General features: G+C 36.7%; 2 protein-coding genes across 2 annotated transcripts in view; one reads left to right on the plus strand and one right to left on the minus strand.

Moving 5' to 3' along the window:
• The window catches only part of smyd3 (SET and MYND domain containing 3), a 194,872-nt gene extending 183,668 nt beyond the window's left edge, over positions 1-11,204 (minus strand). Inside the window, exon 1 of the mRNA XM_084096189.1 lies at positions 10,953-11,204. Coding sequence (XP_083952315.1) covers positions 10,953-11,116 — 164 coding nt within the window. The 5' untranslated portion in view covers positions 11,117-11,204. The remainder of the gene's footprint in view (positions 1-10,952) is intronic.
• A 232-nt stretch (positions 11,205-11,436) lies between these two features.
• tfb2m (transcription factor B2, mitochondrial) lies at positions 11,437-18,098 on the plus strand. The gene is made up of 9 exons (XM_084096186.1): positions 11,437-11,574; positions 12,049-12,517; positions 12,596-12,687; positions 14,156-14,309; positions 14,450-14,598; positions 15,362-15,451; positions 15,560-15,622; positions 16,973-17,124; positions 17,229-18,098. Exons 2-9 carry the CDS (start codon positions 12,070-12,072, stop codon positions 17,413-17,415), a joined length of 1,335 nt encoding a protein of 444 aa, XP_083952312.1. The 5' UTR covers positions 11,437-11,574; positions 12,049-12,069; the 3' UTR covers positions 17,416-18,098.
• The last annotated feature ends 4,253 nt before the right edge of the window (positions 18,099-22,351 follow it).

Genomic DNA, 22,351 nt, shown 5'->3' on the forward strand with positions numbered 1-22,351 from the left:
GCACTATTCCAATGAAGCAAAAAAAAAGAAAAAAAAGAAAAACTAAACAGAATGACAGAAGAGCAGCAGACGCTGAGGATAACCACAGGTTTTATTTTCCTATTGACTTCCAATCCAATCCGAGGTCAAAACACAAGCAGTGGTGCACTATAGCGGGAGGACAAGTGTAGGACAATCCAAACATGATGCTCAACGTCTGGGTTTCTTCTATACGAGTAGCATAGTATGATGGATGTTTTCACAAACGCATTTGCTCACGATACAATGAGTAAGTCTTGTTGCCATGGCACTTAGTGCATCATATTGAATTGAGTTCAAAGAGGTGCTGGAAAGTAATCCAACACGTCAAAAGTACAGATCGATGGCATTATCCTGATCTGCCTGAGAGACCAGAGGAGAAGAAGCTGTTCACCAAAAACCTGAAAGTGTGTCAAATGAACACTAGGATTAAAGTCCCTTACAAAAAAAAAAAAAAAAAAAAATTACCATGTACCACACCAGGGTAATTCTACTGCAGTTCTATTACAGACCAATTTAGACAGGACAGTATAAAGTACAATATACAGTATACAGTACAATTTAGACAGTATATGAATATGGTACACTATCCATCCATCCATCCATCAATTTAAGTGTTTTCTGGAGAAAAAAAACTCTAAACAGTATACATTATTAATATTGCCTATTTTTAATAATATTTATTGGTTATATTATCTTTATTTTATTTAGTTTTAAACTTTAAAAAAAAAAAATTAAATCTTAAAAAGTTAATCTCAAATATTGTTCACAAATCTGTCTAAATATGTGTTAGTGAGCACTTCTCCTTTGCATAGATAATCCATCCACCTCACAGGTGTGGCATATCAAGATGCTGATTAGACAGCATGATTATTGCACAGGTGTGCCTTAGGCTGGCCACAATAAAAGGCCACTCTAAAATGTGCCTTTAAATATTTAAAAATAATTAAAGTGCTTTCTGAGGGACGATAACTATAACTGTAGCATTAAAAGCAAGACAATCCTATAAAATAATAATCAAATCTTACAGAAATCAAATGCTGGCGAAATACACACACACACACACACACACACACACACATATTTATTTATATATATATATATATATATATATATATATATATATATATATATATATAATATTCTGTTTATGTATGTATGTATGTATGTAAATGTGTATATAAGAAAAAAATGCAACTTGTTTCTGTGAATTAAACTGACACCAGCAAGCTGGGCTACACTCATGTTTGGCTTTCATGTCACGCTTTGTGTTTACAGCACTCTAATCAATCTTACATTTAGATTGAAGCAGATACTCACATGTTTCACGGCTGCCGTTTCATCAAATAGGCCTGTCTGTTATGGCTAATGCATCAATAAATTATGCATTCATGAATTTATAGAAAGATCTACACCGCAGAAATGCTGCACATGCACAAAACTTTAGATTGTTTGCCTTCTAATTCCGTAACAAATGATTCAAGAACAGATGTTTCCTGACAAAACTGCACAGAACGAACCAGTGAAGTTAATATGCTGCGACGGAGCCGCTGGTTCACAGATAGTACACAGGAAGAGAGGTCTGAAAACGAGGAGCGTCGCTCCGTGAGAACAGATGGCGGATTTAAAGAACAGGCACAGACGGAAAGCATCAAAGCAACTGGTGACCAGTGACCTGCACTGCAAAAATGGCTCCATTCTGCTTTACAGGCACATTTTCAGTAAAGTCACACGTGAAAGACATCTGAAATGGAACCAACTATTTTGATAGCCACATATTAGCAAGGCATCAAAGAGCACAGGAAGGTGCGATAAGACAGAACCATTTCACTGATAAAACATGAAAAGCCTTTGAAAAAAGCCTAGCTACGAATTTCTTCATGATTTAGGTGTGCATACGACTTCATGCAAACCCATAATCCATATCATTAAAGACCTAAAATCCATAAAGTCCAGACACCTGGACAGACCCAACATTCATAATTACCCCATAACACACCTCTAGTCATCCTCTATCATAAAAGGAGGCTGTAATGGTTTGTTTATTTGCTGGACACATGCTGGGACGGGGAGGAACACATTAACCAACTCCTTAATGTTTCCACCCACAGTCATTTGTGCTCATTAGAAATAAACAGACATTCAAGAGAGGCGAGTATAGCAATTACCCTCATCTTTGATGTTGCCCTAATTCATTTTAAAATGCCCCTCTTGGATTCTCAAATAAATAAACCCAAGTGATTTGTTTTTGAAGCAAGCGGCTCTCTACGATTCCCCCTCTTTGCTCCCAGCAAAGAAATGTTGTTGTTGTTTTTTAAACTGTATGACATCATATTCTGTATGTGTTGGCTTTTGTAGATTGTAGTAAGACATCTCACAACAGAGCTGAATTTTTTATATATATACAGTATATACTGTATAATACAATTTTATTATATTTATATTTCATTATTTTTTATAATTGTGTGTATATATATATATATATATATATATACACACACACACACATACACTTTATAAAGCTGTTAAAATTGTTAACATGCAAACAGATGAATTTTTTATTCTGAAATGTATTTTTATGCCCTCTGGTGCTTAAAAATGCTTTAAAATGAATGTGATTTCAGCATGACTCCTGGCTACTGTAATTGAAAATGAGTGGTTCAATAGGGAAGCAGTCATGCATTACACACTGTTTATTTTGCCTTCAACCAAGGTCAAGATATATTGCATTTCATCACCAGGGTGTAATTGTCTCAACATGCCGTTGAAGGATATGACACATGCTGCAAGAGTGACAGTGGAAAATAGGCTTTAATTATTTTGCACTGAAAGCCCATTACAAATCATGCACAAGTCTTTACTAAAGCAATGCATCTTATGGTCTCTGAATTATTCCTGAGAAACCTAATTCATCTTACATAGCAGGTACACCATATTAACCTTTGCAGTACGATATTCATCTTAATGCATAAGCTTATGCTGTATCGCGGACCTCATTATTACTCCTAAATTAAGCCCAAGAGAGTAAGTCTACAGCATCTGTTGCATTGCTATCAGTAGAATAGCATAAAACAGCAGTTTCATCTATCATGGTTAGGAACAGAAAATGCTACGACACAACATCAATGTCATGCATCTGAAGGATTCTCAAGACAGGAGTCAGAAGTATGACTAACATTGATTCATATTTAGCCCATTCATGTCATTAACAATTAAAACATGCATTTAACCCTGCTAAAGCCATGGCTTAGTAGTTCAGCACATGACCCCCGGGTTCTCATGCGGGTTATACGAGTTATAATCAGGCTCATTACATTTCACATTCCAATTCTCATAAATATAATATTCGTAAATACACTGCCTGGACAAAACAAATGTCAAATTTTGGATTTAAATAGGCTGTTAGGTTTAGAAGAACTGTTGCCAAACATATAACATGCTAGCAACATAATAATCACTGCAATAATGATCCAATCATATACTCTTAAGCATCTGCCTATTTAAATCCAAACAGCAACTTTTTTTTCTGGCTGGGCAGTGTACGTTCACATAATGTTAAAGATTCATATTTCAAATAAATGCTGTTTAGTGAACTTCATCAAAGAATCCTAAAAAGAAAAAGTATAATGGTTTAAAATATTAAGTTTTCAAAAACGGTTATCAACTTTGATAATAAGAACTATTGTTCATAATTGAGCACCAATAATAATTCCTAATAATTGAGCAGCAAATCAGCATATTAGAATGATTTCTGAAGGATCATGTGACACTGAAAACTGGAGTATAAAAAAGCAATTAATAAAAGTAATTATTTTCACTATCTATTGTTTAAAAACAGCCGATGATCAGTGCCGATTATATCCTGTCAATCAACAGGGGGCAGAAAAATGTGTCAGACTGCAACTAACACTGCGTAAAGAAAATGTCTCGTGTTGAATTTAGTTCTGTCAACGTTAACGCAACACTAACGCATTAGCAGTTAAAAGCAGTTGCGCAAATTGAAATTGCGAATTGAATATAGCCTACGCCCAATGGAAACACGTCAATTTCGCAAAAACTCCCATTTAATCGCAAAAAAGTTTTTTACACTCGCATGAGAAACATTTCGAAAAACTGCAATGGAAACAGTTTTTGCGCATTTACAGTCACCTGATGTAGATGACGCGGTATGTTTGGACAGAATACGAGACAGAGTTCTTTATTAAATTCATATAAGACAAAAGAATTGCAGGAATAATGGATTCTAAACCTCAAATAAATGCCACAATCAAGGAGATGGTCCTCACTGCAGAACACGAAATCCAGGGGGAGGAGCTGGATCCAGATCCAACTCCTCCCACCTTACACATACCTAAACCTACCCATCTCCACCCCCTGATCCCTAAACCCACCCCTAAACCTACCAATCTCCACCCCTTACATCTGGATCCAACTCCGCCCCCTGGATCTCGTGTACTGCAGTGAGGTGCTACTGCAATCAAGACCTCGAAGCAGGGAGAAACACCCAGAAACACCTCATGTGCCGCTCACAAGTAAGGGTCGTTCCTTACCATTAATGCTTGGAAAATACACACATCTCCTTCGATTAATAATAATGGCTAGTGCAGTGGCTGGGATATAGCACATAAACCTACCAACATCCGTCGCCATGGTTTTTGGAATGATTTTACTTATCGCGAGAGGAAAAAATTAAGTTTTAAGGTCCTTTCACACTGGACGCGATTTTGACGCACGAATAATTTGCGCGATGGTTTTATTTTTTTGATCAGTTGTTTGTGTAATGAGTGCTTCCACACCGAACGCGAATGTGCTGCGGTGAAAAAACGACTTTTATTTTTTCCGCTTCGATGTCGATTTTTTTTACCGCAAAAAAAAAAGTAAAAAAATATATATATTTTTTTTTAGGCAACATCGGTTAATGGAAACGTCATCATTTCGCAATATTTTTTTTTGTCGACATTTAGAAGAAGAAAAAAAAAAAAATCGCAAAAGTTTTGCACAAATCTGTAATGGTTTTCCCTACACCAAACATTATTTGTAGCGCCTTCCATTCAATAATTGCAAAGAGCTTTTGCTCTGTTACTTCTGATAAGAAACAATGTCTCAGCTTTCAAATTTTGTTCATTTTATCACAAAATTCAAACAATAAATGGCATTTTGATGCTCTTAAATGTGACGTGACAGATCGCTGTAGCGCCTCAGTTCAAGCAGCAGCACGGAGCGCAAGACATTTCTTCCACTTTAATAGAAGTTATTAACATCAGAAGGTATGTTGAAAAATACAGTAAAACTTTCAAAATGAATCATGTTTCATGTAATCGCTCAATTAGTGTTTCAACCGTGAAAAGATGTCAATAAAACAGCTTGTGAACAACCTTGCATTTCATCAAGAAAGTTATCCAATATTCATAGTTTGTTAGTTAGCTATAAAAATAAAAAAAACACTTGTCAGGATTATGTTTTGTCTATGTGCCAGTTTGTTCCCTGCATGGGTTAATGATTCCATTCACCTGTTGTTCTAATAATTAACTCATTAGCTCCTCTGTTTATTTAAGTCCTGTGTTCATTCGGTTCTTTGTTGGATGTGTGTTGGATTTTTGGATTAAAGACTGTTTGAGTGAGTTATTCGTCTTTGTGAGCATACTGAAGCAGCCAAGCGTAACAACCTTATTTACTGACCTTATTTATCAAAGCTTATTTACTGTTTGAATAAATTTGTCATGAAGACAAGCGTTTATGAAAACTACTTATGTGCAACATTAAGTACAAACATAGGCCTACAAACATTTTCAGTTTGTATTTGAGTGTATTGTAGGCCAATCTGAAAATAAATAGCAGTTGAATAGGTTGATCTCTTTTAATGTTAACCTCTAATATTATAGCAATGTACAAAATTATAGGGTTTCCTGTAGTTTACAGCATTAATTGGGAGAGGATTTTTTTTTTCCTAAAGAAAAACAAACTATTGGTATAGTCGTGGCCGCATTACCACCTCGGGTGTGCATTATTTTTCTAATAATTCAAGCAATTATTCCGCTTATCCTACGGTTACCACACTCCACGACATTGTTCAGAGATGATGTATTTCAAGATGTTTGACAGGTTTTTTTCTTACGCATATAATCCCAAACCTCCGTTGCTAATTCCAAAACATAATTTAGCTTTTTAAGTTGCCAAACTATTTTACTGATAAAATCGTCAGAGTAGCGCTCAGTACTGTGTGTGTGTGTGTGTTTGAGTGGGAGAGAGAGAGCGCGATAAAGAGAGATGTGATTTTCTATAATAATAACTAACTAATACATGCATAATACATAATAAAACGGAATTTTGTGACAAAAAAACTAATTTGTTGTTTTTATCCTATTGTCTACTATATCTATTTGCTTGGTCAGTGTAGTTGTGGGTTTTGCTGTTGTAGGCTGTAAAGACCTTTGAAATAACTGCAATTATTTGGCGAAGTGATATGGAATTGTAATGCGGTCAAGACCTCCCTGGAACTACTTTAGCAGTGCGTTTCCCTCAAAATAATTGCACACCTTAAAGGAACACGCCAACTTTTTGGGACTTAAACTTATTCACCGTATCCCCCAGAGTTAGATAAGTCCATACATACCCTTCTCATCTCCGTGCGTGCCGTAACTATGTCTGACGCACCCACCGCTAGCCTAGCTTTAGCACAAATACAAGAAGTAAACGGCTCCAGCTAGCATAACGTTACTGCTCCCAATAAGTGACAAAATAACGCCAACATTTTCCTATTTACATGTTGTGATTTGTATAGTAACAGCGTGTGCAAATAACAAGGTCACATGAGACACAGCCATCTTCTAACCGTATACTGGGAACTATATTCTCAGAAGACGAAGCACTGCTACTTCTGCGGAGTGATTTACTCCAACTCTGAGCGAACTCTGCTCCTCACCACGGGGCTTCTCAGGTGCTGCGAGCAAATCACTCCGCAGACGTAGCAGTGCTTCGCCTTCTGAGAATATAGTTCCCAGTATGTATAGTTCCCAGTGACTGTAAAAATGTATATATATATTGAAATATAAGGTATATATTGAAATATCATAGTATTTTGATTCCAACATCTATAAAGATTTACAGCGCTCATTTCTGAACACTGTAAAATAAATTCTTTGAGCTCTGTGACAGCACAAGCATCTTTCAGCTTATTCAGTGCTGCGCTGAGGGAGCATTACAATACCAAGCTCTTCTGAGCGGATTATTAACGTTCTGTTTCCATGGCGTTTCTTTTCATCCACAGTGTTCTCCTGGGTGAGTCCACGCAGACGGCTCTCTATAGATGAGCCAGGTTATCAGCAGGACTGAAGCACTAATCCCCGGCCAGAAATGACTGTCTTCTGAGCCTGTTTGTCTTCCTTTCTCCCTCCCTCTCAAGTGGAAAGATCCACTCCACAAGGTCACGCTCAGAAAAGCATTGAGCAGGAGTCAGGAAAATGACATACCTGAAATATGACGAACGGCCGCCCCAACCAGCCAGACGGCAAAAAAACAGATGGCAATTAATACCTCAACAGGGAATAGATGAATAAACGAGAGCAGAAGGAGGGAGAGAACCCGAAAAAGAGCGAGAATGGATACCTTAGGGTGTGTGTGTTTACTCCAGAACATGACACTAAAAACAAGTGCATGCCATGGGAGAATTATCATAACCTCATTTAAAAATAAATTAATAAATAAAGTAGGCCTACTTAAATTACCTGCGAGAAATATTTGATGTTCTGTGACAGACACTTTGGAGTTAAACCGACACAGAAATGTCAACAAATGACGGCTCTATCACAAACAGACATTTCATCTTTCAGACCTGAGGTGATGACATACACTTCTGTAAATAAATACAATATTTATCCAATCTTTCGTTTAACATATAAGTGTATAAAATACATCCAAGTGTATTTATAAAAAAAGTTATTCATTTAATTATTGTGAATTGTCATATTAAAAGTACTAAACTGCGTGATAAAGGTCTGTTGCGCTGTTTAATATAAAAATAGTTATATTTTATATGTGTATTTTTTCTAATACACATGAAACAGAGAAGAGAACCACTGTTAAATGACTCTACATGCACCCTGATAATGCGATTATAATGAGATTTAGGCAATATTGCTATTAAACTTTACCCCATGTAAACACAATACTTCGAATCAAATTGATGCGATTAAGCTCATAATAGGAAATTTAGTGGCATATACTGATTAATCGCAATAATTAATCACGAGAAAATTATTTTATCGCGAGATATTGAGGAAAACATTCCACTGTAAGTTAAATTACTTCGATATTGCATGTAATTTGGTAGTAAAACAAATTGTTAAAGTGTCATTTTATTGGTGCAAAGATGAGTAGGCTATGTGTATTTTGTACAACATTTGCAACTGCTTTTTATCACTTAATAAGGAGCACCACAATTTTAAATGGTGTCTTATGTTACTAAGGGACTACTGACCAGACATTTAGAAGTTCATTTTAAAATGCTAAGTATTGAAAATCTAAATAAAGCTCTGTAAACACTTGTGTCTCAACGGGTAATCAAAAGTTCTACACACACTTGCAGCCTTCACGTACTTGAACACTTGGGCCGAATACAGGAAATACGTCATGCAAGTAGGACAAGTGGTCAAGTGCAAAGACTGCAAGTGTGGGTATTTGGAAAGGCCCTCTGAAGTGTGCATATGATGGCCACTTTACTTTCCCATGATACCACATTTTCACTCATATACAGAAACAATATCAACATTTCGGCACTCTCTGCTGAGGTCTACTGATTTTCTCGACACACACACACCATCCATGAGCATTTGTCGGCATTGAGAGTTTTATAGATTGATTCTAATAAAGTGTCAGAGATGATCAGGCATGTAAAGCTGGTGTGAATTAAATCACAGCACATCTGCTAGAAATCTCATTACAGCATCATCCTACACACTCTTTCTCCTCGGCGAGGGGAAAATTACACCTCTGAAAATGAAAATACAGTACGTGTCTAAAATGAATTGCAACGATGACAACAAACAAGCCTAGACCGCTGGATCACAAGAAGAAACCTTCAACAAAATGACTTCTGACAGTGATATTTGGGAAGGTGATGAAAACACAACAGCTGCTCTCTCCAACAAACTTCTGTTTTTCTGATGCACAACATAGAAAAGCGAGGCTTATATCATTTGAATTCAGTGTATTTGGAGCAGATTAATGCTTAAATGTTCTGTTGGTGCAACTTGAGTAAACTGGTAAATTAGTTCTGACTCAGTGGTAATTGGTTTCTGTGAACTTCACTGATCAAATATCCGTTCTCTAGGCCATGTCACGCAATACAGATGCAGTGCACTCATCTATGTCACCTAAAAAAAGAGATAAACAAGCTATGTTCACAATAGAATACTTGTGTGTATAAATCTGTGTGTAACTTTAAGGAATGTCACTACCAAACTCATTTTTTCTGCTATTGAGAAAACTTTTTAGGATGTTATTCCATAAAATTTAGTTGTTATATGTGTTCAACTGTTCTGACCAGTGAAAAATAAAGTATATTGAATTATCAACTAAGATGTTATGATAGTGTTTGTTTCAATGCATATTCAAACTAATGAATCCTTAACTTTGAAATCAGTATGATAAACTTTATGCCTTCTACAAAGAAAGATTGGGTTTAAAGTACAACAAATCTCATAAATTACATTTAAAATATTATTAAAAATATAATCTTTATTGATTTAACCTGTAAAAATATTTTTTTTTTAAATAGAAAAAATATATATTTATAAGGTAGATGTAAACAAAATCTTAATAGGTCATTATAAGCCTTCTTAATATGTTATTTAATATTGTGTTTCGGTAGTGACAAATTAGGGGAGAAGGAAAATATTCCAGCATTTTCTGAAAATACAATATGAGAATTAACTGCACAATTACTAGAAAAGCGTACCTTGGATATTATACAATTTGCATACATGCAAAATTTGTGGGGAAAAACAACTCTGTTTCCAACTCTGACTTTGCATCAATTCTGTAGAATTGCCCATATAATACTTGAAATTGTTCAAATATTTGTTATTTAAAATTAATTTATGTATTATCTCCGGATATGAATTCTGCATCATCAAAATGAAAAGGAAGTTCAAATCAAGCAGATTATTAGATGTATATTCTATGCATACAGAAAATAGTACAATATATTCAATATACTGCAGGAAAATAGAAGGACATTCTGAACATAGTAACTGTAAACTTCACACTGTCACAGCTGTAAAAAAAAAAAAAAAAACCCTCAAAAGCAGCATAAAACATTATATATTGAAAAACTGCCCAAACTAGTATTTAAATAATAATAAATAAATAAAAATGCACTGCTAAAACTGAAAATAAACTGATCATGCCAATTAATCGAGAGTCGAAATTTGCTAAAATTGCCGTCGCCAAAAGTAAATATTAGCAAGGGCTATTTTTCTTATCCAAAGGGGGACTTTAGATAGTCTTTATGCTATATATTATTTTATCCTAGGTATGTAAACAGCGTCATTTCGCACTTATTTAGTTGACCAACAAAAAACAACAGTCCATCATGTAAATGAATTCAAGGTGCAGCAACATCAGAGAAAGAGCAGCAGCGCCTCCTGGAGGTCAAACTCAGCAATGTCATGCATTACACTTGTATTGGCATTTCGCAAACTCTTTATTTCATATTCACGAAAACATTATCATATGGCAGAAGAGGAGCATAAAGAACGACAGTTGCTAAAAGCATTTTACCCTTACAAAATAATGCTATACCATGGTACTTTGGAACATACTATGGTACTGAAGAGCGTGCACTGTGGTATTTACATACATGGTACTCCAAAATAATTGTATGGCATCGCGTACCATGTCTAAAAAACACAGTACATGTTCGATTGTGTTCTTACCTCTTGAGACAACTTTGGCAGGTGGTTTTCAAGAAATCCTTGGCTATGCAGAATGCAAACGGCTCGCATGAATGGATCACTTCACCGGGTTTGATTCCACGCAGAGCACGCAAACCATTTCCTTTACCCTCACTGACAAACCGCTCTATATTCACATCCATCATAACAATATCACCCACACTGACCGTCCATGTGTCTACATACAGTACATACACACTATGAAAGCCCTGTTTGTATTCATGACAGTCAACTTGACTCGGCACTGCGCAGGTTATTAAACAATCTGAAACTCAAAAAAAAGAATTTCACCACAAAAACAGATATTTTCATTATCATTTCTATATGTGTTTTAAACAGTTTATATTGAGACGAATGCTTACTGCACGTAAAAAAAAAAAAAAAAATTAACAAATTTCAGAATGCGCAAATCTGACGCACTCCTGATCAGCATAATATGTCGGGACGTCGCGGCGACATGACGTACGTAGTGCGCCTCGCCAATAGGATTGCGAAAGCATCGGGTCAACAGCACGCGGGGCTCAATGTCACGGACGCGCGTGTTGCGCAGCTTGAATGCGATTCATTAATGTAGATCCTGTGGACAAGAACCGCATCACTTGAGGTCAGTTTGGGTTAAAATTGTCTTAAAATCTATAACCAACAATCTGCATATGCAGGAGAGACGGATAGTTAACGAGGACGTTTGGTGCAAAAGCGTAATGTAATGGTCATGTAACGTTAACATGTCAGTGCCATTTGTTTTGTCTCAAGATGCACACCAGTATTGTTTTTTTTCTAAGGCATGTTTATAAAAGCTACTTAAATATCTTTATTGAACTAAGCCTAATCAGTCTATTCAGATAAAGCCAATGTTAAATTGCTATCTTTATAATTTATATCAAGTTTTCCTCTCACACATATTTGAACACTGAAAATATCAGGGGTTTTTTAAATAACATTTGTTACAGTTAATAGTACTGTGTTTTAGCCCAATACAGTAAAATGTCATGAATGACGTAAGTACAGAAAAGTTATAGTTACATAAAACTGTTCAGGTTTGGATTTGACATTTTACTGTTTTATTATATGATTTCAGGCTTCAGGCTTGTTGGTCATCATGGCGGCGTGTGGAGGATGTAGGTTCTTTGTCCTGACTTTAAGAACTCTCAGTGGAACATCAAGATCTGCATCTCCCTGTGCTTTGCCTTTGACTAAACACAGTACGTTGTCCACATCTGCGAGAACTTGCTCTCCAGACTCATTCTCCTCCGGCGCAAGGAAGACCCCAGCTCAGGTGGGCAAACCAGAGCTTATTACTCCATCCTCAGGAGTAATCGTTCAGAGGAACCTCTCCGCTGTCGCCGTGCCTCTGCAGGGGCAGTTTCGCCCCCTCTGCCGGTACGACCCGTTAGATTTGGGCGATGTGGATGAGAACACGCAGAAAGCCCTAGCCTGTAAACACCTGAGACGGTTCATCGTAGACCCTTCCCTCGCGAGAATCGTGACCGACCACCTCGCCGGAGATATTGAGGACGGGAAAGCTGTTATATTTGAGTGTAACCCAGGTGTGTGTCTGTCAACTGCTAATTGAATGGCATCAGCATTTGTAGATGTATTCATGTGGGGATTGTCTTCGTCCGCAGGTCCTGGCGTATTGACGCGTGCTTTGCTGAACCGTGGGGCTCAAAGAGTGGTTGCGTTGGAAAGTGAAGCAAACTTCCTTCCTGAGCTGCAGGTAGACATCTGAAATGATCTTAACTCATTCTACTCACTGTCAGATTTTACTGGACCCATTTCCTAATAATTAACATGGGGTGGGCTATATGGCAGAAATATCATATCACGATTGTTTCATGCAGGATCACGACGATTCTTTTTCATGCTGGCTTTTAAGGCTTTTTTGCAAGTTACTGAGCAGTACTGCTAAACTAATTTCCCTATTTAAAATAAAAAATACTTTACAAGGTAACAAAACATAAAAGAAAAAAGAATGACAGACCATTTAGGGAAAGTTGTGGTGAGTGATATGACCAAAATCTGGTCTCACCTTATTTTTATTTCAATATTTCAGTTTATCTTTATCATTCACTTACTGAATTTCAGTATGTTATTTTTTTTTTTTTTAAAGCATTGTTAACAAGGCTTATTTTCCAAGTCAGGGAGTAATAAAAGTATATATCAAATGTACACTACTGTTCAAAAGTGTCACACTATGGCTGCATTTATATGATCAAAAATACAGGGGAAAAAAACTTAAAACTAAATATTATTATAATTTAAAAGGAAAATTATTCCTGTGATGCAAAGTTGAATTTTCAACTTATTTCATTATTTTATTACTTGGTTATTAAAATATACAATCCATAGGCCAAATATTATGTAAGAAAGATACAAATGAAATGATTTACACTTTTCCGGTACAGTAGGTCTATTTAACAGCAGCATTCAAGAAATAAATTGAATAATCAAATGTAACTTTTTTTTAAAAAAAACTGCATATTCTTCACTGAATTAATAAATATGCATCAATTCTTATTAAAGCTACAAAAGTTATTCTGTTCTCAAGAGTAGTGAGAGGTTTTCTCTTTCTTTTGTGGTTTGATTCATATTAACAACAATACAATGTCACTTTAAGGGTGCGTTTACATGACGGCAATGTTCTAAAAATGGAAAAGTTTTTTCCTTCGTATTTTTTGCGTACAGACGTCACCATTGTCAAAACAATCCCTGTTCACACAGATCTGCGAAAAGGATTAAAAACGCTGTATTTTGCTGCCAGGCCAGTAGTTGGCGATGTCACTTTGTAAAGAAACATCCGCCTATAGACTGAATATGTAATACGCGTGCACATGACGTTACCGTTTTCAAGTTTTTGTAGACAATGATGGTATAATTTTTATTATAAAAATGGCCCCCAAAACGCCATTGTCGTTTAAATAAAAGGCCAAAACACGTAAAGTTTTACGTATTTAGTTGAAAATTATGTCATGTAAACGGCCCTTTGCACAAATCCAGTATATTGACACGCATCAGATTTTCTCCCAAATGTTTACCTTCGCTTAATGATGAAGAACATCAATGTCACGTTAGTGTAACCGCGAGAGAGATAATAAAGATAATAGGTAGATCGTGAAGACATTTTAATCGTTCACAGTCTAATATCTTCATATTACACACCCCTAAAATAACCCTTGGTCTTAAAGGACCTGGAGAGCAAACTGGAAGGGCAGCTGGATGTGGTTCATTGTGACTTCTTCAAGCTGGATCCCATCGGCCACGGCAGCATGAAACCACCAGCCATGTACTCGGAGAAGCTCTTCTCTGACCTAGCCATCTCTGAGGTACCTTGGTCAGCAGGTTAGTGTCCCAAACATTCAGATTAATGTGAAAGTGAAGAAAGACACCGATAGCACAAGGATGAGTAAACAATCCTTTTAAGCGAGGCATAAATATGTGGTTTTGATCATGCTTTTTCTGTCTTTCCATTTCTGAAACAGATGTCCCGGTGAAGGTTGTGGGGATCTTCTCACACAGGAATGAGAAGAGCATACTGTGGAAGCTGATTTACAACCTGTTTGAGCGCCGTTCTATATTCCGCTACGGACGTGTGGAGTTGATTATGTTCATCAGCAAGAATGAATACATGGTGAGTTCACATGTACAAAGTTTAAAGGGTTAGTTCTCCCAAAAATGAAAACTCTGTCATCATATACTCACCCATGGGACGTTCCAAACCTCATCGCTTCTTGCGGAAGCTCAAACATGCTCGGGCTTCCTGCGGGGCATTAAAAAGTCTGAAATTAGAATCTCCTGATTTTAAGGCCATTAAAAAGTCTTAAAGGGATAGTTCACCCAAAAATGAAAATTTTGTCTTCTCACCCTGATGTCGTTCCAAACACGTAAGACTTTCATTCATCGTCATTTTTTTTTACCTAGTACGTCACAGTGCGAGGGCAAATTCCAGCAAAATGAGAGTGTGTAAATTTATCTCTCAATAGCTTGAAGATGACCGGTTTTGGAGATGTTTGGCAACAACTAATGACAGCAATGAAGCCAAGCAATATATGCCTCCAGATGTTTAAATTAGGTACTCTATGGGAATGAAGGCAAATGCATTTTTAGAATAATTTAGGTTAAAATTTACAAAATTGTGTGTGCACTGTGTCAAAGAGGCATCCGCACGTAAACGACCCCAAAACGGATGTGCTGATTGAAAATGCTCATTTACCCTCTGACAGTAGATGGCGCTTAAGGAACAGCAGAAATGCAGTTTTTTAAACAGCCATTCAGTCATTTGACATGTGACTGATCAGATTTATTTTTGGGTGAACTAACCCTCTATATAAGAAGCAGGAGTTGGAGCTTTCCAGTTGGATCGATGTATGAATTATGCTTCTTTTCTCTGACAGAAACTAGTGACCCGTCCAAGAGATTATAAGAACTACCTAGCTTTCAGTGTTCTCTGGCAGATTGCCTGTGATATTGAGTTACTGCATGAGGTGAGACATTTTATTATTATTTATGCGTTGTTACCTTTTTCTGGGAATAATTTATCAATAAATGATTAATGGGTTTATACTGTATTTCTGCTTTATCCTCATTACCAGGAGCCATTGTCGTCCTTTCTGAGTATAAGCAGGAGTAATAAAAAGTCCACATCAAAGAGCACTGTAAGTATTTTCATACAAGCAATATCACTCTAGGATTCTTCATCTGTTTATATTGTATTAGTGAATCAGGAGAGGCACTGTGTCGTCATCACATCCCTCTGTCCAATTTGTTTAGGATTTTATTTGTGGTTCTTCTTAATGAATCATCTGAAATAATTAGTGAATCAGTCTGAATCGATCATACAAGTCATTGGTCTGAATCATATTTTGGCTGAGTCCGACAACTCATTTTCTCACTGAATAAGCTCAGATTTATAACTCGCTTAATGAATTGCTGGTAATGTCTTCTATCTTAAAATGAGCTGAGAAACATTAGTCTGTTATGTGTACTTTTAGTCTCTAATGTTAGTACTATGTTTTCTATATTATTTACTTGTCTGTATGAAGCATATTTATTCAAGCCACAAAAACAAACTTATTACTGAAAAATACACAATCCTGTAGGGTAAAGTCAGTAGGTACATTCGGCCTAAATCGTTGGAAAACGATTTGAGTGACGCTGTGGTGTGGCATGATTTTTGAACAGAGTCGTAAACTTTGTACTGTCATAGAAAACAATGTGTTTGAATTTTAAAGATGTTGCGGTGTCTCTCAGTGTGCGACTCTCTTTGCACATTGTTTTGCTAATGTTTGAGGCTCCTTTTAGAGGAAGGGCTCTTATAGCGATGCCATGTAAAGTGATAGAATATCATTTATGAATCATAACCCACTAAATTGGCCAGTGTTGATATGCGTTACCCACCACAGTGGATTTTCACCCGCATTTGGCAAGTCGGTGGGTGTTAATTTCAAACCGTGTGTATTGTAAGTCACTTATGCTCGCCAAGACTGCATTTATTTGATCAAAAATACAGTAATATTGTGAAATATTACAATTTAAAATAACTTTTTTCTATCATATGTATTTTTAAATGTCATTTGTTCCTGTGATGGCAAAACTGAATTTTCAGCATCATTACTCCAGTCTTCAGTGTCACATGATCCTTCAGAAATATCTTATTATTGCTACTCATGAAACATTTCTTATTGTTATCAATGTTGAAAACAGGTGTGCTACTTAATATTTTTTGTGGAAACTGTTATACATTTATTTCAGGATTCTTTGATGAATAGAAAGTTCAAAAGCATTTATTTGAAACAAATAATTTTTTTGTAACGTTTTTACTGTCAATTTTAATCAATTTCATGCATCAATTTCTAAAATTAAATAAAAACAATTAAATAAAAAATAATTAAATAAAAATAGTATTGGCTGTGGTTTAGCATGTTGTTAAGTCTAATTTCTTGATGTCCTCTACAAAAAGTTAAGCCAGTATTCCATGTTTTTTTGTTTTTTTTTTGCCCCCACAGACTTCCCAGAGTGATAACCTGTGTTTGGTGCGGATAACCCCGCGTGAGGACTTGTTTAACTCCCACCTAACCCCCTTGAATGGCAGCACTCTGGTTTTGATGGTGAAACAATGCCTTGCTAAAAGGAAGCGCAGATTGATTGAACAAATCAAGTACGTTTATTACCTGTATTTGTATACAAACTAGAATTTCTGAGTGAACAAACATATATGATTGGTTGTATGCATTCACACCTTTGGTCTGCTGTCTTCCAAAGCTCATGGAGTCCTGGCAGTGGATCAGAGCTCAATTCAAAGCTCTGCTTCCTTGACGACACAATGACAGGCGACGTCTACCCTGATGAGTACAAGCGTCTGTTTGAGCTAATGGAGCAGTCAGGAAACTTCACTGAGAGCTGGCTTTATGAGGAGATGCTGGAAACCACACACACTGGTCACGCCTAACCTCACCTGGGACGCATTACCTACAGAGCTAATCATGGATGAAATATAAAAGACTTTTGTATTGAAGAGACGGCTAAAAGAGAAAACGCTCTATTGCTTAAAGACACCCCAAACCTTAATGAGGGCTAATATTTAGACAGACTTGTCTATGAAAGACTTTACATTTTGATAAAGTTGTATTTAGTAATAAACTGTGCACTGGAGAAACTGGTTTTGGTTTTCAGTGACTGCTGGTTGGATACCTTTGGACAAGTTTGGAGGCTTTGTTGGTATCAAAAAAAGATTTTCAGAGAGGACTGTTCCCATGCTGCACTCATGAAGCCAATAACATTGTGCATGTACTAAAAGTACACCAAATGCCTGCTTGATCTCTTTGATAATTAAATAATATTAAAATATTAAACTTCAACAAACAGGAATAAAAATCCATTTGTAATCATAATGATTACATTACCAAACCCTGTTTTGATGTAAATTTTCAAAAGTACTCTCATTATGTTTTTAGGGTTTTTTTCATGTTTGAATGTTTGCTGTACTTAAATATATGAATTTTTAATAAACAACAAACAAATGTGAGAATTGCTTGGTTTTGGATCATCAGTGATCATGATCAACGGAGATTTGCAGAGAGTTTCTCAGGGACTGGGGCTCAAATGAAATAAAAGGGCATCTATCACTACGGGGCATCTCCCTCTCTATCTCTCTCTCTCTCTAATATATACACGCATGCACACACACACACAATGTATAAAAACACTGGTAGATAAACATCTGGTTGACATTGTAAACAGACTGGTCACAATTATGAATATAGGTACTGATATAAACTTCTATTAATTTTATATGTACAAGCAGAATCATTGATACAGAATAAATATATATATAATATTATAAGAGCATATACTGTAATACTCCAAATATCAAAAGTAGTTTTCTTTTAGTTTCACTTAAAGCTACCTTTACAACCTCTGAATTTATACTTCGCTGTAAAAGTGTTCTTTAAAATATACAGATATTTACTGTATGCAAATTGCTAATTATGGGAAAAATTAATAAACCGATCAATGTGTTAAAAGTGTGGACTGTGTTGTGTTTAAAGGGATAGTTGATGACAATTCTGTCATCATTTACTTTCCCTCGTGTCATTTAAAAAAAATACTTCCTGTCTTCTGTGGAACAATTCTTTGGCAATTTATTTGCAAAAATGTCTCACGTTTTTTGTCCATTCAATGGCATGTTTTAGATCCCAGTGACTTTCATTGCATGCACAAAAAAACAGTTTACATTCTTCAAAATAAGTTCATTTGTGTTCTACAGTAAAAAAAAAAAAAAACATTTAAAAGATGAAAATGAACAAAAACAAAATACAGGTTTGAAATGACATAGATGTACCTGATTGAAAACATCATTTTTATTTTGGAACTATCACTTTAAGCCAGGAGTGTCCAATTCTGCTCATGGTCGCAAAGTAATTACTTGTTCAAAATAAGTACCTACTCAAGATAGTATGTGATTTCGGATGAAGCCAATGTCTTACTAGCATACTAGAAACTTCCAAGTTCCAGGCAGGTGTTTTGAGGAAAGTTGGAACTAATCTCTAGGACACTGGACCTCCAGGACTGAGTTTAGACACCCCTGTTTTAAGCAAACCACAAAAATAACTTTGCAACATTTATCTGAAGGTTTGTTTACCAGACGTCTGTACTGTCATGGGAATACAGCAGCAAGATGTTTCGGACATCTGTGTTTGTGAGCTCTTCTTGTTCTTGTTGTATATGGCCTGAGTGTTTCTTCGTTGACATTCAACCAAATTGGCATAGAGGCAAACAATCCTACATAATGTGTCATGGCACTACAATGTTGAATGCGATGAGGATCATGAGCAAGGGCTTCTCTCTGATGCCATGTTGGGTCACTAGAAGCTTTGAAAACGCCTCCCGTTACCCTCTGCATTCAAATGGGGAGATGCTTGCTGTTCTCAGACTCAGGGTAAGAGTGGGAAAGATGAAGAAGATCGACTATCAGGGTCATCCTTTACAGAAGATCTGGTGTGAACATGGATATGACACAGCGATACCATAGCATCTGCTCCATCTGATCAACACCAGAGGTCACCATCACTTGCTTTATGACACCATGGACTTCAGTCCGTTTCAGGGGTTTTCAAAGATTCACACAGTGAATCAAACAAAACTGACAAAACTTACAGACAGTTCAGGTGACCAATCCACAAAGGATTATTAGTCTCTAACATTGTGCTAACCTGTGCCGAAATAACTAAAGTCATGAATTAACAACATTTTGAATATACTTTAACAAAAAATTTTTTTACTGGTCTCTCCTGCATAGTTATCAATTTTTTTTTGTTTTTTTGGATGTATGCCATTGCAATTCTAAGCATCCTGCCTTGTCAGCAAGAATAAAAACAAGAAGAGACAATCTCATTTTTCCAGGCTTGTAAGGAGGTAACTTCCCAGCAAACACAGAACGTTGGCACAACGCACCCAACCTTCTAACAACGTGTTAACAACATGGCCAAAAGGTTGCTATAACTACGTTGTGTGGTGAATGTTGTTACAGCGTTGTCACAATGTTGACATTAAACCACCGTTCAGGGACATTGCTTAAGGTTGTGCCAGAGAATGTCTAATGAGGGGAGAAGTTCCACTCTTAGTAAACTTCCGGCTTCTGAACTGGTTGCAGTTCCACTCTGGCTCCATATGAGGGCGCTCACAGGACGAGTGCAGAATGAATGGAGGTCTATGGCGCTATACCCCTCAAAATCCACTTTTCTCAGGATATAATTTTTTGTCTAGTAATTTGAACGTTGTATTCGAAAGGAGATGCAAAGAAATTACACATTGCTGGATGTTAGATTTTTTAGAGTCACTTATTTGCTTTAAAAAGTCTTTTAAAATATCAATGACGTCATACACATCGTACGGACCAGAGATACTGCTTTACGGCAATCCTTCAGTCACTTTGGTGCTTTCACGCTCTGCACTTTCTTTCCTATCGAGGCATCGACAACACAGCTGACACAGGTAAATACACGTGCTAGAAGAGTTTTTGTTTTGTTTGTTTCTGGTCCCGCTTCGGATGCCACGATGCCATCAAGCGGTATCTCTGGTCATAATCAGTCCTTCACTGACCAATCAGCGTTCATTAGCAGAATGCTAGCGTGTTATGGGCAACAACAACTCAACCTGTAAGAAATCGAAAGGACATAAGTACTCGTTCATTCAACTTTCGACCTATAACCCATGTTGAACTTGCAAAACCTACAATCAGATCTGAGATTTCTCAACGGCAATCGGGTGAAAGAGACAAATTTAGCCGTCTAGCCCCATAGACTCCCATTCATTTTGCACTCATGGGCGATCGCCCCCAGTGGAACTCTGGTGGAACTACAACCAAAATTCGGTACAATAGGACAATAGTACAATAGGTACAATAGGGAGTGGCCAGGCTCTCCGTGCTCCAGGCTCCCTTTTAAATTTCAACCGCCCGTTGGGCTCATTGTGTTGTCTCATTCTTCATCGAGCAAGGATACGTGAGTAGGCTATTGGGTTTAATTTACCTCAGCTAAATAAGATACGTAAGTATTTAAACACAAACTACAACATTTTCTAATGTGACTAATGTAGCCTCGCTCGCACTGTTTAGTTTTTCACTTGATTTGTCTGATATTTAGTCTCATTCGTTTCTTTGCTCCTCTGGATTTGTTAATGTTTCCTGGACTGATTCCGGTTAACTTACTGACCTTTATCGCCTGGTTTTCGACTACGCTCCCCTGTCTGCCATGTACAGAACCCGAAGAAGTTTTGTTCATTAAATGTTCTGATCTTTGCTTTTTATGTTTTATTTATTATACTTAAAATAAATTTGTATAATCATTTATTTAGTTTTTTTTTCACAAATGTATGACTTTTGGAAGTGCAATTTGATTAGGCTACCATATGCAGTTTTAATAAAGTTGAATTAACATAACCTTCTGTCATTTTTACTCTTCAAAGTGTACATTTGCAGGTGTTGATTATAATTAGGCTAATTTACTGATAGCCCCATTAAATAATAATAAGGATAAACAATATTTTAAAAATATATAATTATCTAACATCTGACTAATTAAAAATTAACCTCAAAATATAAAATGCTAAATGGGGGATATCTATCGGCCTATCCAGCATTTAAAAAAAAAAGTCAGAACGTTGTCTCTCAGTTGCTGAATGTCGCGCAACAACGTTACAGCCCTGTCACGTCTTACAATTCTACGTTGTTACAATGTTGCTAGCACATAGACAGCTACTGTAATGAATTCACTGGAGGCAAGCTGGTAGAGAACCCAAATGCAACTTTACTTCAAAAACAAAAAACAAGGGCAAGGCATGAAACCCAGAACTCAAAACAAGAACCTGGACAAACATTCAATACGCGACAAAGACACAGGGCAAACATGAAGGCTTAAATACACAGACTAAAAACACCTGTGAACAATGATCAGACGATTAACCAATGACAAGACACATGGCAGGATCACATGACAAGACACAGAAACATGACAATGACAAGAAACAAAACCCAAACCGTGACATAGACCCCCCTCTATGGGCGGCTCCTGACGCCCAACAAAACCAAAAAACAATAGTTCAGGAAGGTCGTGAAGCGGAGGCGGTCTTGGGGGAGGGATGGAGGGCCAGGAAGCATGAGCGTGGGCCTGGGCCGTGGAGCGTGGGCGGACCTGACAATTCCGGGGGCCAGGGCGGATACGACACTTCTGTTCAGAAAAATGTCCTTCTACTGAGTCTTTCCACATTGTTGAAGTAAAAAACTTGTTTAAAAATGAACAAATTAATTCAGTCATAAAATACATGTATGGCTATATATTTGTGTCACCATATAGCTTAAAGGGTTAGTTCACCCAAAAATGAAAATT

The sequence above is a fragment of the Abramis brama genome (assembly GCF_963993115.1).
Source record: "Abramis brama genome assembly, chromosome: 21".
In the NCBI taxonomy this organism is placed as follows: Eukaryota; Metazoa; Chordata; class Actinopteri; order Cypriniformes; family Leuciscidae; genus Abramis; species Abramis brama.

Bases quoted from the DNA above. Each gene is read 5' to 3' on its own strand.
- tfb2m (XM_084096186.1), top strand. From the start codon at position 12,070: ATGGCGGCGTGTGGAGGATGTAGGTTCTTTGTCCTGACTTTAAGAACT. The intron at 12,688-14,155 runs GTAGACATCTGA...TTGGTCTTAAAG, and splicing joins ACTTCCTTCCTGAGCTGCAG to GACCTGGAGAGCAAACTGGA. The intron at 15,623-16,972 runs GTAAGTATTTTC...TTGCCCCCACAG, and splicing joins AGTCCACATCAAAGAGCACT to ACTTCCCAGAGTGATAACCT.